The sequence below is a fragment of the Sander lucioperca genome, chromosome 9 (assembly GCF_008315115.2).
Source record: "Sander lucioperca isolate FBNREF2018 chromosome 9, SLUC_FBN_1.2, whole genome shotgun sequence".
In the NCBI taxonomy this organism is placed as follows: Eukaryota; Metazoa; Chordata; class Actinopteri; order Perciformes; family Percidae; genus Sander; species Sander lucioperca.
The window spans coordinates 30731607-30743484 of NC_050181.1; the positions used below are offsets into that span (position 1 = coordinate 30731607).

The 11878-nt window shown below is 41.2% G+C and overlaps 1 protein-coding gene and 1 long non-coding RNA gene across 2 annotated transcripts; one reads left to right on the forward strand and one right to left on the reverse strand.

Annotated features, from left to right (window-relative positions):
* The first annotated feature begins 359 nt into the window (after positions 1-359).
* LOC116057094 lies at positions 360-4724 on the forward strand. The gene is made up of 3 exons (XM_031309499.2): positions 360-815; positions 2222-2515; positions 3902-4724. The coding sequence occupies exons 1-3, from the start codon at positions 664-666 to the stop codon at positions 4722-4724; spliced, it is 1269 nt and encodes a 422-aa protein (XP_031165359.1). The 5' UTR covers positions 360-663.
* A 6058-nt stretch (positions 4725-10782) lies between these two features.
* LOC116057101 lies at positions 10783-11522 on the reverse strand. The gene is made up of 3 exons (XR_004106724.2): positions 11418-11522; positions 11117-11291; positions 10783-10920 (listed from the first exon to the last, which is right to left on the reverse strand). It is a non-coding gene; the product is annotated as an uncharacterized LOC116057101 (long non-coding RNA).
* Positions 11523-11878: the final 356 nt, after the last annotated feature.

Sequence of the window (11878 nt, forward strand, 5' to 3'; positions counted from 1 at the left end):
CAATCGGATAACGAGATTGTTTTTCGTTTTCCGATTTTTAATATCAAAACAAAAAACGAATAATGGGTTGTTTTCCGTTTTTTGTTTTCCTATTTACTAATGGTAATTGGGAAACTGGCCGTTTTTCGTTTTTGTTTTTTTCCTTTCAAAACGAAAATTCGTTGGCCACCAAGTACACGGACCATATTGATACTATATTTATATTTCCATTATCTTTCTCTTGCAGAATGGAAACCTTGCGGAGAAGCATGGAGTGGGCAAGAGGGAGGGTAATTAATGAAACGGCAGCAGATGAGCTTTTTCAGCAAGTGACTGAGTACATTCAGGAGATCAGAGCCACTAGTCACCTTGCACATGATTCACAAGGTAAATAGTAAATTAAACCTCACAATTACAGGGTTTCATTGAAAACTCTTCAGGGTTCTTGCTGTCTGTCCTTGAAGTAGCATGTTTCTGTCATCAGGTGTTGGATGACTTAAGTGCTATATAAATTTTGAGTGCAAAATTTTTTTGCTTAGGCTACTACAGTGTGACACTTAACCTTGGGCTAATTAATAACTGTAGACAAATTAGTCATTCCAAGACAGCGCATGCTTCATTCACATATATTTTATAAGGTGTTAAACATTTTTGTGTTTGATCATTTCAGCCAGTTCGGGTTACATGGCTCCCTTGACCTGGACTGGAGCTCGAGGTCTGCCCCAGTATGCCATTACTCGTGGACAGCTAGAATTCCTCATGTCATGTGGATTCAGACCGTCGCAGATGGCGGAAATTTTAAATGTTTCTCTAAAAACCGTGAAACGGCACTTAAGGTGAGTTTCACTTGTATGAAAATTGTGGACTTGTGGAATTTTTGCTCAAACTAACTTTTTGGCCTTGAGTTTGTGTCCTTTTATGCCAGGTATAAATGTAACCCCCCAATGTAGCTGTAGGATTATTTGTAGGTTTACATTTCTGTCTGCACTTGAAGGCAGCTCCATTTCTAGGCAAAAAAAAGGGATGGTTCATATGGAGTATATAGTTATTCATAATTTAAATTGAAAGTCCAAAAATAGATCAAATTAAAATATTATTATTTAACAATGCTACGGATACTGGAATAATCAGGTCATAAAAAGTGGAAATGTAAATGTAAAATTTAAAATGCAAAGCTTAAATATAAATGCTCTAACTGAAATTTTCAATTGAAAGATGATATTTTTTAAATAAAAAAAGAGAAATTCAAATATGAAACTCAAAATGTTAAATGGAAAAGCTTAACTGGAAATACTAAAATTAAAATCTCAAATTGAAAAAAAAGAGGTTAGCCTTTGCACCTTTTTGAATTTGAAATTTTATATTTTGAATTTAACGTGGCAAATGTCCCTTGTCATTTTAAGTTTCACCATTTCTATTTGGATTTACCATCTGGCATTTTTAAAGCGTATGTAAATGAGGAGGTGTTGCCCAAAGGCTGGTGGAGGGTCTGAAACAGAGGGTGCTGAGGCACAGCAGGGGGAGCAGACTGCTGGGAAGCACACTGTCTGAAACTACTATGGCGACAACAGAGCAAGTTGAGAGAGCAGGGCTGTAGGGAGGACTGTTATTTATAAGACATTGGCTTAAACTTGATGGTGACATTTTTCTTACATGTCTGCTCACGTGGCATCACACACAAAATCAACAGGACTAAAAAGGAGCATTAATGGCCGCCTGGGTAGATCACCTGGTAGAGTGCGCACCCATCTATAGAGGTTTACTCCTCGACGCAGCGGGTTTGACTCCGACCTGCGGCCCTTTGCTACATGTCATTCCCCCTCTCTCTCCTTTTATGTCTTCAGCTGTCCTATCAAAATAAAGGCCTAAAATGCAAACAATTTTGTCTTTAAAAAAGAGCCTTAACAACTCCACAAAGCTTCACATTAGGCTTACAAAATGACAAAGTTATGAAAAAATAATCTTTCACTGCCGATTCCCACAGCCATAGTAACTCACTTAAACTTTACTCTTGACTACAAAGGCACTTTGAACAAATTACGCAAGTAAAAGTCAAAATTGCAATTTGAAAAACTGACTCTAGTAAAACTATAGAGGATTTATTATCCAACTTATTACACGGCTATTCACTACAGAAATCAATACTGTGACCCAAAATATTGATTTAAAAAATGTTTTGTTTTAGAAGATATTCAGAACTGCAAATATAGAATCACCCAGCTGTTGTTCTTTATTTTTTCAGACGCTTCAATCTGTCTCGCTCCACCTCCTATTCGGACGTAACAGACGTCAACCTGGACGCCATGATTCAGGATCTGGTAGGAGGGAATGAACAACTTGGACCAGAGTCGGTCCATGCCCAACTGAGGGCAGAGGGTGTCCGAATCCAGAGAAGGAGAGTGAGGGAGAGTATGGTACGAATCAACCCAAGAGCGGCTGCCCTTCGTGCGATGTCGCAGAGGCTGCACAGAAGGTCTTACTGGGTGGCGGGACCAAATTCTCTGTGGCACATCGATGGGAATCATAAACTGATAAGGTATGCTAATCGGCTTTATCTTACTGACAGAACTTGTGCTACTAGGTTGTTTTGAGTTGCAATTCACTCTGACATAATAACATAATGAAGTTTCACCCTTAAAATTATTTTTATATAAATTACTGACAAAGTGTTGCCTTCAGGTTGTAAGGTCCCGTTTAACAACAGCAAAACTATATCAAAACATCAGTTTACAAACTCTCACACAACTTGTGCAGAAGTTATGTACATAGTAAGGTTATAGCAACAACTTGTGTTTGGGAAATACAGAGTATACGACTGGATCATTGAGACTTAAACCACACACACACACACACACACACACACACACACACACACACACACACACCGAAAGATACGTCGCCTTTGCAGCTTAACACTGCAGTGCCAGTAAGGCAGACACAGTTTTCAAAACTTTACGCAGACAGCGTTTGCTGCAATATAACTTAATGGCTAGATGATGATGCAGTCAATGTCACTTCCCAGACAGACAGGCACCCCAGTGTTCTCTATGACCAGGAACAAGACAAAAGCGTTCCTAGCCTCTGGTGACAGGCTGGAGGTTGAAGGGCAAGGTAGCTTTATTTCTTTAGCACTTTTCAGGAACAAGGCAATTAAGTGCTTCAGATAAAACATTATAGAGCAAACAGTCATGAAAATAAAACCGCCTAAAAAGAATAAGATGCAAATACATTTTACAGTGCCCTGTAAGAAATACATTTTTTGATTAATAGGTCGTAGGGACAGGTTTGGGAGGAGTGGGATGCAGCAGTTATTAGGATCTTTAGAGGTTAGTTAAACAGAAGAAAAGACATTTGAATTTGTGGTAAAACCTTTCACAGTGCTCATTTTTCATTTGGTGACTTTCAATTGAATAAAAGAATTTTTGCAGTCCTATTTCTACATTCAAGTTTTCTTTAAAATGTGTTGGTCTCATTCTTGAGAACCCCAATCTTGTGTCTCATCTCGTGAGCCGATTATCTCATCACACTCCTAATATCCTTTTGAAAGGTTAGGGCATCACCTATTGTGTGTTAAGCAGGACAAATGACTCTCTGCATGAGTTTTTGGGCCTTTTTTGGGGAGCTGTTTCCATTGCAGAAAGTGATGTTCAGGACACTCCATGTTGCAGGAGTAGAAATGCCTAAGAGTTTGAGAGATAGAGGGTGCTAAACAATGCCTACCAGTAGTGATGCAGTCGATTCTGGCTTTTTTTCATTTTGAATTTACACTATCTTTCCTTTCAGTGGCCACGAAACACAAAGCACATCTGATCCTTCTCTTTGTCTCATGTAACCCAAATCCCAGGATTCACATTTGCTCTAGCACCTCATGATGTTTTGATTGCTTTGCATATCAACCAAATGTTTGTCTGTTTTGATTTAGGTGGAGGATAGTTGTTCATGGCAGCATAGATGGCTACAGCCGCCTTATTGTGTTCCTCCGTGCATCCAACAACAACCGCAGCAGCACTGTGTTGGAGTGCTTCATGAGTGCAGTGGCCAAGTATGGAGTCCCCTCGAGGGTACTGACAGACCATGGTGGCGAGAACAATGATGTTTGCCTGCTGATGAATGTCTTTCGAGGTTCTGGTAGAGGCAGTGCCATAAGAGGAACAAGCACACACAATCAGCGGATTGAAAGACTCTGGGGTGACATGTGGCGTGGAGTTATCAATGTTTACCATGACCTCTTCCGTTTTCTTGAGAGAGAGGGTATAGTGGACCCTGATAATGAAATGCATCTCTGGGCACTGCAATATGTATATTTACCGAGGATCAACAGGGACTTGAATGCCTTCACGAACCAGTGGAACCACCATGGTCTAAGGACAGAGAGGCACCAGTCCCCCTTGCAAATCTTTGTTAGGGGTTGCCTAGCACAGCAGAGACAGCCAACCACAGCAATCAGGGATCTGTTTGCAACTGAGTCCTCGGAAGTTGCTGGTGAGACAGACGGCACTGCGGGAGCAATGGATGGTGGCCGTGCTGAAGCTGCAGGGACTGGGGACGCGGCTGCTGCAGGAAAGCCCCCTGATATCGACTGGCCTGAACGAGTGCAAGTGCCTCAGACACGGTTTACACTGGGTGCTGTGATGAGTCAACAACTTGAAGAGCAGTTTGACCCTCTTGGAGGCCAAAGAGTAAACCTTGGGATTGAAATCATCAGAGATCTCATTACTTACCTGGAGTCCCGAAATATATATTGAAAGTCATTTTTGCTTGCAACTGACTGTTTGTGCTAGTGAAGTGACTGAACAAGCAAATTTATTTTTTTAAGTTTCATTTTTTCTCTTTCTTACATTTAGTTTGGTGTATTTTTTTTTGTTTTTCTGCAACCAGTCTTACTCGTCAATGTGATTTTTGACAAGTAACTTTGACTTTTTATTGCCTAATCTATTTGCAACCATAACAAATTTGTTTTGTTTCAATGTTTGTTAAATGTTTTTGAATAAATATTTTCATATTGAGTCAATTTTTTTTATTTCCATTTCTTTTTAGTATCTACTTAGGAAATGCAATTGTTAAAACAAAATACTACACATTAAGTCAGCATTGAGATGTGTTATTCAGACATATTTACACCTGTGCTAGTAATTAAACCAATCACCACTATGTTAACCTTTGAACTGATTCATATGACACAGGAGTCAAGATGGATGGGATATTTGTAAGTATTTTTATTTTGCAATGGGACACAACCATTCGGTTCAGGAAGATACATTGCTTGCTTCCACCGCATCATGAAAATCATACTTTGTTCAAAACTTCAAAATTGCAGACTTAAGTTTGTGCTCATGTTGTAATCCTACAATAAAATAAAATTTCTATTGAAATAAAATAGATTTACAATAATGCCACAACCACAATGTGTAACAGTTAAACAAAAACTAGAATAGATTCTATAGAATAGAAAAACATGACAGTTTATTAGAGCGAATAATTTATATATTGTCCTCTGCTGCCACCCTCAGGAATGTTAGAGCAACAGTAGGCACACTTGTTTAGCTCAGTCAACAAGAACAAATAAATGCTTTTTAAATTATATAACTATACTCGACATACTTTATTATACAGCCATATGAATAAATAAGAAATAAATAGTAAAATAACACCGAAGTGCATACTGGGGTTTTTCTTTCGGCTTCTCAAACAAACAGCAAAGGAGATCAGTGTGCCTCAGGAATGTTAAAAAGAACAAAGGAATGCTTTTTAAATGCTATAATTATACTCTAGTTCACATATTTCAACATATATTGATATGTAGAAATAATAAATAAAAACTAAAATAACACCCAATGTGAATACTATTTTCTTTAGGCTACTCAAACAAGCTGCAAAAGAGATCTATGCTTGATTAGTGTGGCCTGACCTCCTTCTTTACTGATTGGGTGATAAGAGTTCAAATCTATTGGCTGTGAAAACCACAGGGCGGAGTTGATTATCAAAACGCCACCAGGTGTCTAATAAGCATCTGGTGGCGTTTATTTAACGCCTGGTGACGTCACACGCGTGGTGGCGTTTAATAAACACCAGGTGGCGTTTATTAGACGTGTAGTGGCGTTTAATAAACGCCAGATGGCGCCAAAAACGGCTTCAAAACGCCGTGCGAACTGTGACGAAATGTGACCCTTTTGGCGTTCCATACCAGTGCGCAAAACGACTCCAGTGCGCATACTAGCGGCCAAAGGTATATTACGTCCGTACTGGTTTAGCAGTACCATAGGAAATGAATGGGAATCAGTTTAGGGCGTTTTAGCTAAAGAATTCCCAAGACTGGAGCGTCCCCTGTCAAGCCGTCCCGTCTCATGCCGTCCCGCCTGGTGCCATCCCCGAGCTTCTACTTTTCAAAATAAAAGCTGGCGTCTGGAATAAATTACTTTACTACTTTAATACTTTATTTTTTTTAAAGACACTGAGTGTACCTTAAGGAAAATCACAGAAAGAAATGTACGTTAACATCAGGGACACAACAATAACATCCAGAAATCAGCAAACTATATGTATGGCTAAAATTACTTTAACAGTTTAAACGTTTTTCAATTGATTGCAACAAACGTGCCATAGGCGTTGATTTCGGTGTGGGTACAGTGGGGACGCATACCTACCAGATTTCGTCATGAGTCATTTTGTACCCACCACTTTTCTTTTGAAAACCTCTAGCTCAATTTAGTTAAAAAAAAAGTCCATAACACATATAATTCTTGAGCGACAGATGCCAAAAAATCCAGAGCAATCTCTATCCCCACAGGGCAGGCACACACAGGCACACACACACACACACACACACACACACACACACACACACACACACTCTGCTGCTGCGCTGGCTGCAAGCATCTCTGTTCACTACACTGCCTGTCGGGACATTCTGCTTAATGTGAAAAAGCTTAACGTGGTTTAATGTACCTAAACAACGATCAATCATCACCAAATTTCTCATGGCCATATCTCTTAAGCCCGTCAAAAGAACTAAACCGAAATCCAACGATTAAGTTCTCACATTAACATTTTCTTCTTCATTGGCGCCTATGGCGAGGAAAAAAGCTTGTACCTAAACAATGATCAATGATTACCAAATGTCTCTCTCATATTGCTCCTCATTACCACTGAAAACTGTCAAAAAATCTAACCAAAAATGTGGTGATGATTGATTGTTGTTTAGGTACATTAAACCACGTTAAGCTTTTTCACATTATGACTTATAAAGCTCATGAGAACCGTGGGGAGTCAACCCACAGCCGCTCCGCTGCCCTGCTGAAAATGTGAAGCAGAAACGCGTCAGATGTCAGATAACGTCCATAATAATTGCACTTTGGGTTGGATTTTTTGACAGTTTTCAGTGGTTATGAGGAGCAATATGAGAGAGACATTTGGTAATCATTGATCATTGTTTACGTACATTAAACCACATTTTTATTCATTAGCTACAGGACAGCGTCTTTCAAACATGACCTGCTCGAAAGAGAAAAAAAAAATTAATGCGTCATTGTACCCAGCACTTCTGGAAATGTACTTTTGTAAATTTGCGTCTCTGTCACCAACACATTTCAAACCAAACTGACGCCCATGAACTTACCCGTATCTCCATCTGCATCTTACCGTTGGACACGCCTCGGCATGAGACGGGACGGCATGAGACGGGACTGCTTGACAGGGGACGCTCCAGGCTGCAGCCATACCCGCCTTCCCGAGTGCAAGTCGCGGGGGCAAGTCCGCGGGAGGCCCGGGTTCAATTCCTGGCCAATGCAGGGACAGTTTTAACTTTGTCGTGTAACTGCACAAACAGTGCTAATGTAGAGCTGCTACTTACTTGTGCTACTTCCTAGTGAAGGCTACACCATTGTCTGTTCTTTGGCGGTGGCAGTAGCTCAGTCCGTAGGGAGTTGGGTTGGAAACTAGAGAGTCACCGGTTCAAGTCCCAGTACGGACCAAAGTACAGAGTGTGGATTGGTAGCTGGAGAGATGCCAGTTCACCTCCTGGGCACTGCCCTTGAGCAAGGCACCGTACCCCCCCAACCGCTCAGGGCGCAGCCCACTCACTCTGACATTTGTGCATGAATAATAACAAACAGAGTGTAAATTGTAATTTCCCCACTGGGGATCAATAAAACAGTTAGTTAGAAAGTGCAGGGGTGTCAGGGAAGCAGAGGACTGAGGTCTGGCTGGGGGATCGGCAAGCGACTGAGGTCTGGCGGGTGGGAGTGCTGATGTCCAGAGAGCAGGGGTGATGGCTGGCGGGCAGAGTGGGTCAAGGTGAGCAGGGGCGACCATGGTCCAGTGGGCGGGGGTGGGAGAGACTGTGGTCTTGTGGGCAGGGGTAAGAGACACTGTGGCCTTGTGGGCGGGGTTGGGAGAGACTGCGGCCTTGTGGGCGGGGATGGTAGCACTCTTTCGGTGGTCTTGCTGGGGGCAAAAGCAGTCTCAGGGAGAATATCTTTATTGAGAGGGAACATCCCTGTCCCCCAGAACCCTGCCTTGGCATTTTCAATAGTGGCAGCCTTTGCCTAAGCCCTGCTGAACACCGCAAAGAACTCCATCCTTGACAGCTTCTGACCAGCCATCATCCTTGTCCACTTCCTCCCTTCCTGGTCCCAGTGGTGTTTTAGACTCTTGAAGAGGGCCTTGTCTGCCGGTTGCAGTGTGTGGGCAGGGTAGCACATGATGTGCACATTCTTGCTCTTCAGTAGCTTCATAAACTCCATAGACGTGGCTACTGTGGCCGTCAAGGAGGAGAAGGTGGGGCCTAGGGTTATCCCTGGGGAGAGACTGAATGAACATTTGACTCCACTCCAGAAAGAAGTCAGAGGTAATCCAGCCATTGTCTGAACACCTTACGCTGGTGTTCTCCGGGCATCCCTGTAGCCACTCAGAATGAACACGCTTCCTCTTAAAAATAATTATCGTTCGACTGTATGTGCCTTCTGCATTGAACGCTGCCAGACAAGTTGTTGTCTCCTCCTTCTCTCCGGCACACACCTCCACACATGGCTGGCCAACCTGTCCAACGACCTTTGTCGAACTGAACTGGTCCTGAAACCCAGACTCGTCACAGTTCCATATATGTGATGGTGTGCCCTCAATACCCAGCTCGACCAAAACGCTCTCATACTGGTTAAACCACTGGCTAACCACCTCTTTGTTGAGTCCAGCAGCCCGTGCTGCAGACAGGACCTCTGGCTTGCGCAGAAAAGTTCTGAAACCAGTAATATCCGGCCCTCCCTGCTGTCTTGGAGAAAACAGATATGTTGTTCTTGGCTGCAAAATCAAAGGCCACTTGCTGGACATCACGTTTTGTGAAGGGAAACCCCCTCTGCACCAATGTCTTGAGGGTGGCAGCAAGCTCCCTTTCCGCCTCCTCTGGAAGGTAGGGCTTCTGCCCTGACACATGTTCACTGCCAGTCACCTTTCCACTGATGCGTCTTTGCAGTGTGGAAAAACATCACTTTTTCAAAAAATATGTTCATATACCAAACTAACAACATTATTTCTGATTAATGCTATCAAGACAGATATTTTTTTATGTGCATGTTTGTTTTTTTTGTAGATTTATCATCCTTATAATAGTTTAGTTAGATTTGGTATGCCAGGCTACTTACCATGCAGCTTTCTGGTGCAGTCTTGATTTGAATTATTGCCCCGCCCACCATAGCAACCATAAACCAATCAAATCACCTGTTACTTGTCAAGCACAGTTATGACAACAGTTTGACATCCTTTGCAGTCATTGGCTCTAAATTCCAGAGGGGCTGGGACCCCCAAACCTTAAATGGCCCATTGTACCTGATGGCCCATTTTACCTGATATCACCCTATACAAACCTGTGAGGCAGGTGGTATCTGGTCTTTGGTTTCCCAGATGGACAGAGAGACTGACGGACAGGCCTGATGGTGTGGTTATTCCAAAGCTCTCGGTGCTCATCAAGCTCTTTCTGAAAGATGCTCAAGACATACAATACAAGGCACTTGTGTTCATGAGTGCACTGTAAAATGACTATTGTAGATTTTACAGTAACTTACTGGCAGCAGGATGCCAGTACTTTTACTTTTACAGTACTATTACTGTATCTTAATTTACAGTAGTAATTCTACTACTGTATAACCATTTACAGTACTTATTTACTACTGTATCATCATTTACAGTAGTTATCCTATTACTGTATAACCATTTACAGTATTTATTTACTATTGTATCATCATTTACAGTAGTACCCTATTACTGAATAAGAATTTACAGTACCTATCCATAATATCGTATCTTATAATACTTATTACTATTTTAGTATTCACAGTACTGCTACTACGTTTACCTCTACAATATTATTTATTTTCAATGATTTACACATTAACCAGTATGTGTGTTACAATATTACTTTATTAAAAACTTAATGTCATTTTAACAACACCCTGGGGCTTGTGGAAAGAGTGGGTCTGCACTGTGTAGGCAGTCAAAATCAGAATTTGGAAAACGGAAACTAACAGCATGAATATAAACAAATGTGTGTGCGTGTGTGTCTGTGTGTGAGAGAGAGAAAGAAATATGAGAGAAGACATGGAATTAAGTATGATGGAGATAAAATGTATTGAACTGAACACTCCAGAATCTTATCTACAAATGAAGTAATCATAGGCTATGCAAGCCATACACCAAGTATCTTCACATAGGCTTCAAAATGCACCTACTGTATATGATGACATGTTTGGTTCAACAGTGTTCTGCTTTCTTGGGAACTTGAACATAAAAACACAAACACACAAAAAAAATCTAAATCTAGCAGCTCTCTTATAAATGCAGCCCCAACAGGGTTGAGGTTGGCATTCTTTCGTTGCACCCTTTCCTGGCCGTCGGCTAATTTGTGTTCTTGATTGGCATTTTGAGCCTTCGGAATTGATCTTGAGAATGAATCTGCAAGTGTAAGTCGGGGGGCAATATACTCTCAAACCAGTGCTTACCACTTATTTTCTGCTTCTGGCCAAGTATTAACATGATATGAGAGTACAATATCTCTTATATCTTTAATTTCAGCCCAAACATAAAAGCACAACCTGGAGTTATCCTAGAAGTACCCTGTTCTGAATAATTAAGTTCATAATGGACAAACCTCTGAATGAACTCAAGAGTATTCTCTGCTTCCGTCTGACATTGGATGTTGAACGAGTAGAAGCAGCTGAATAGGGCTGCCAAAGCAGAATCAAAGTCTGGCAGCTCCTGGGGTCCAATGATTACCTTGCCATCGACGTTGAGCATCCAACCATTGGCCTCGAGAATGGAATCCCCTATAACACAAATAGGCAACATCATCTTAGCAAATGTGCCCTATTGGACTGATATCTGGTGATTTAGGAAGCCATTTGAGTGTTATTTTATGTTTGTGTGTGTGTGTGTGTGTGTGTGTGCCTTACCAAAAGCAATCAGCCTCGGGGTGCTAGGAGCAGAGAGACTGCTATTTATGTCTTCTGCAGTTGCGGCACCTAAGAGCAACAAGCAGCAAAAAAGAGCAAATTTCAATACAATGACGACATAATTGAGTCATTTTTACAGTAGCCTATTTCCTATGGGATCCTCTTTTTTAACACATAATAAAACATAAAAAACACATGAATTATATCTAACAACTGTGTATGAATTTACAGTAGTTATCCTATTACTGTGTAACCATTTACAGTACTTATTTACTACTGTATCATCATTTACAGTAGTACCCTATTACTTGAAATTTGCGAGATTACCATGTGTTTTTACATGCTGATAACATCTCGGAAGCGTTGTTAAATTTATATTACACATTTTGCTAGCTAACTAGGGATACTAGATAGTTGAGTTGGCTAACGTTAAAGCACAAAATTCAGTTCAGATTTAACGT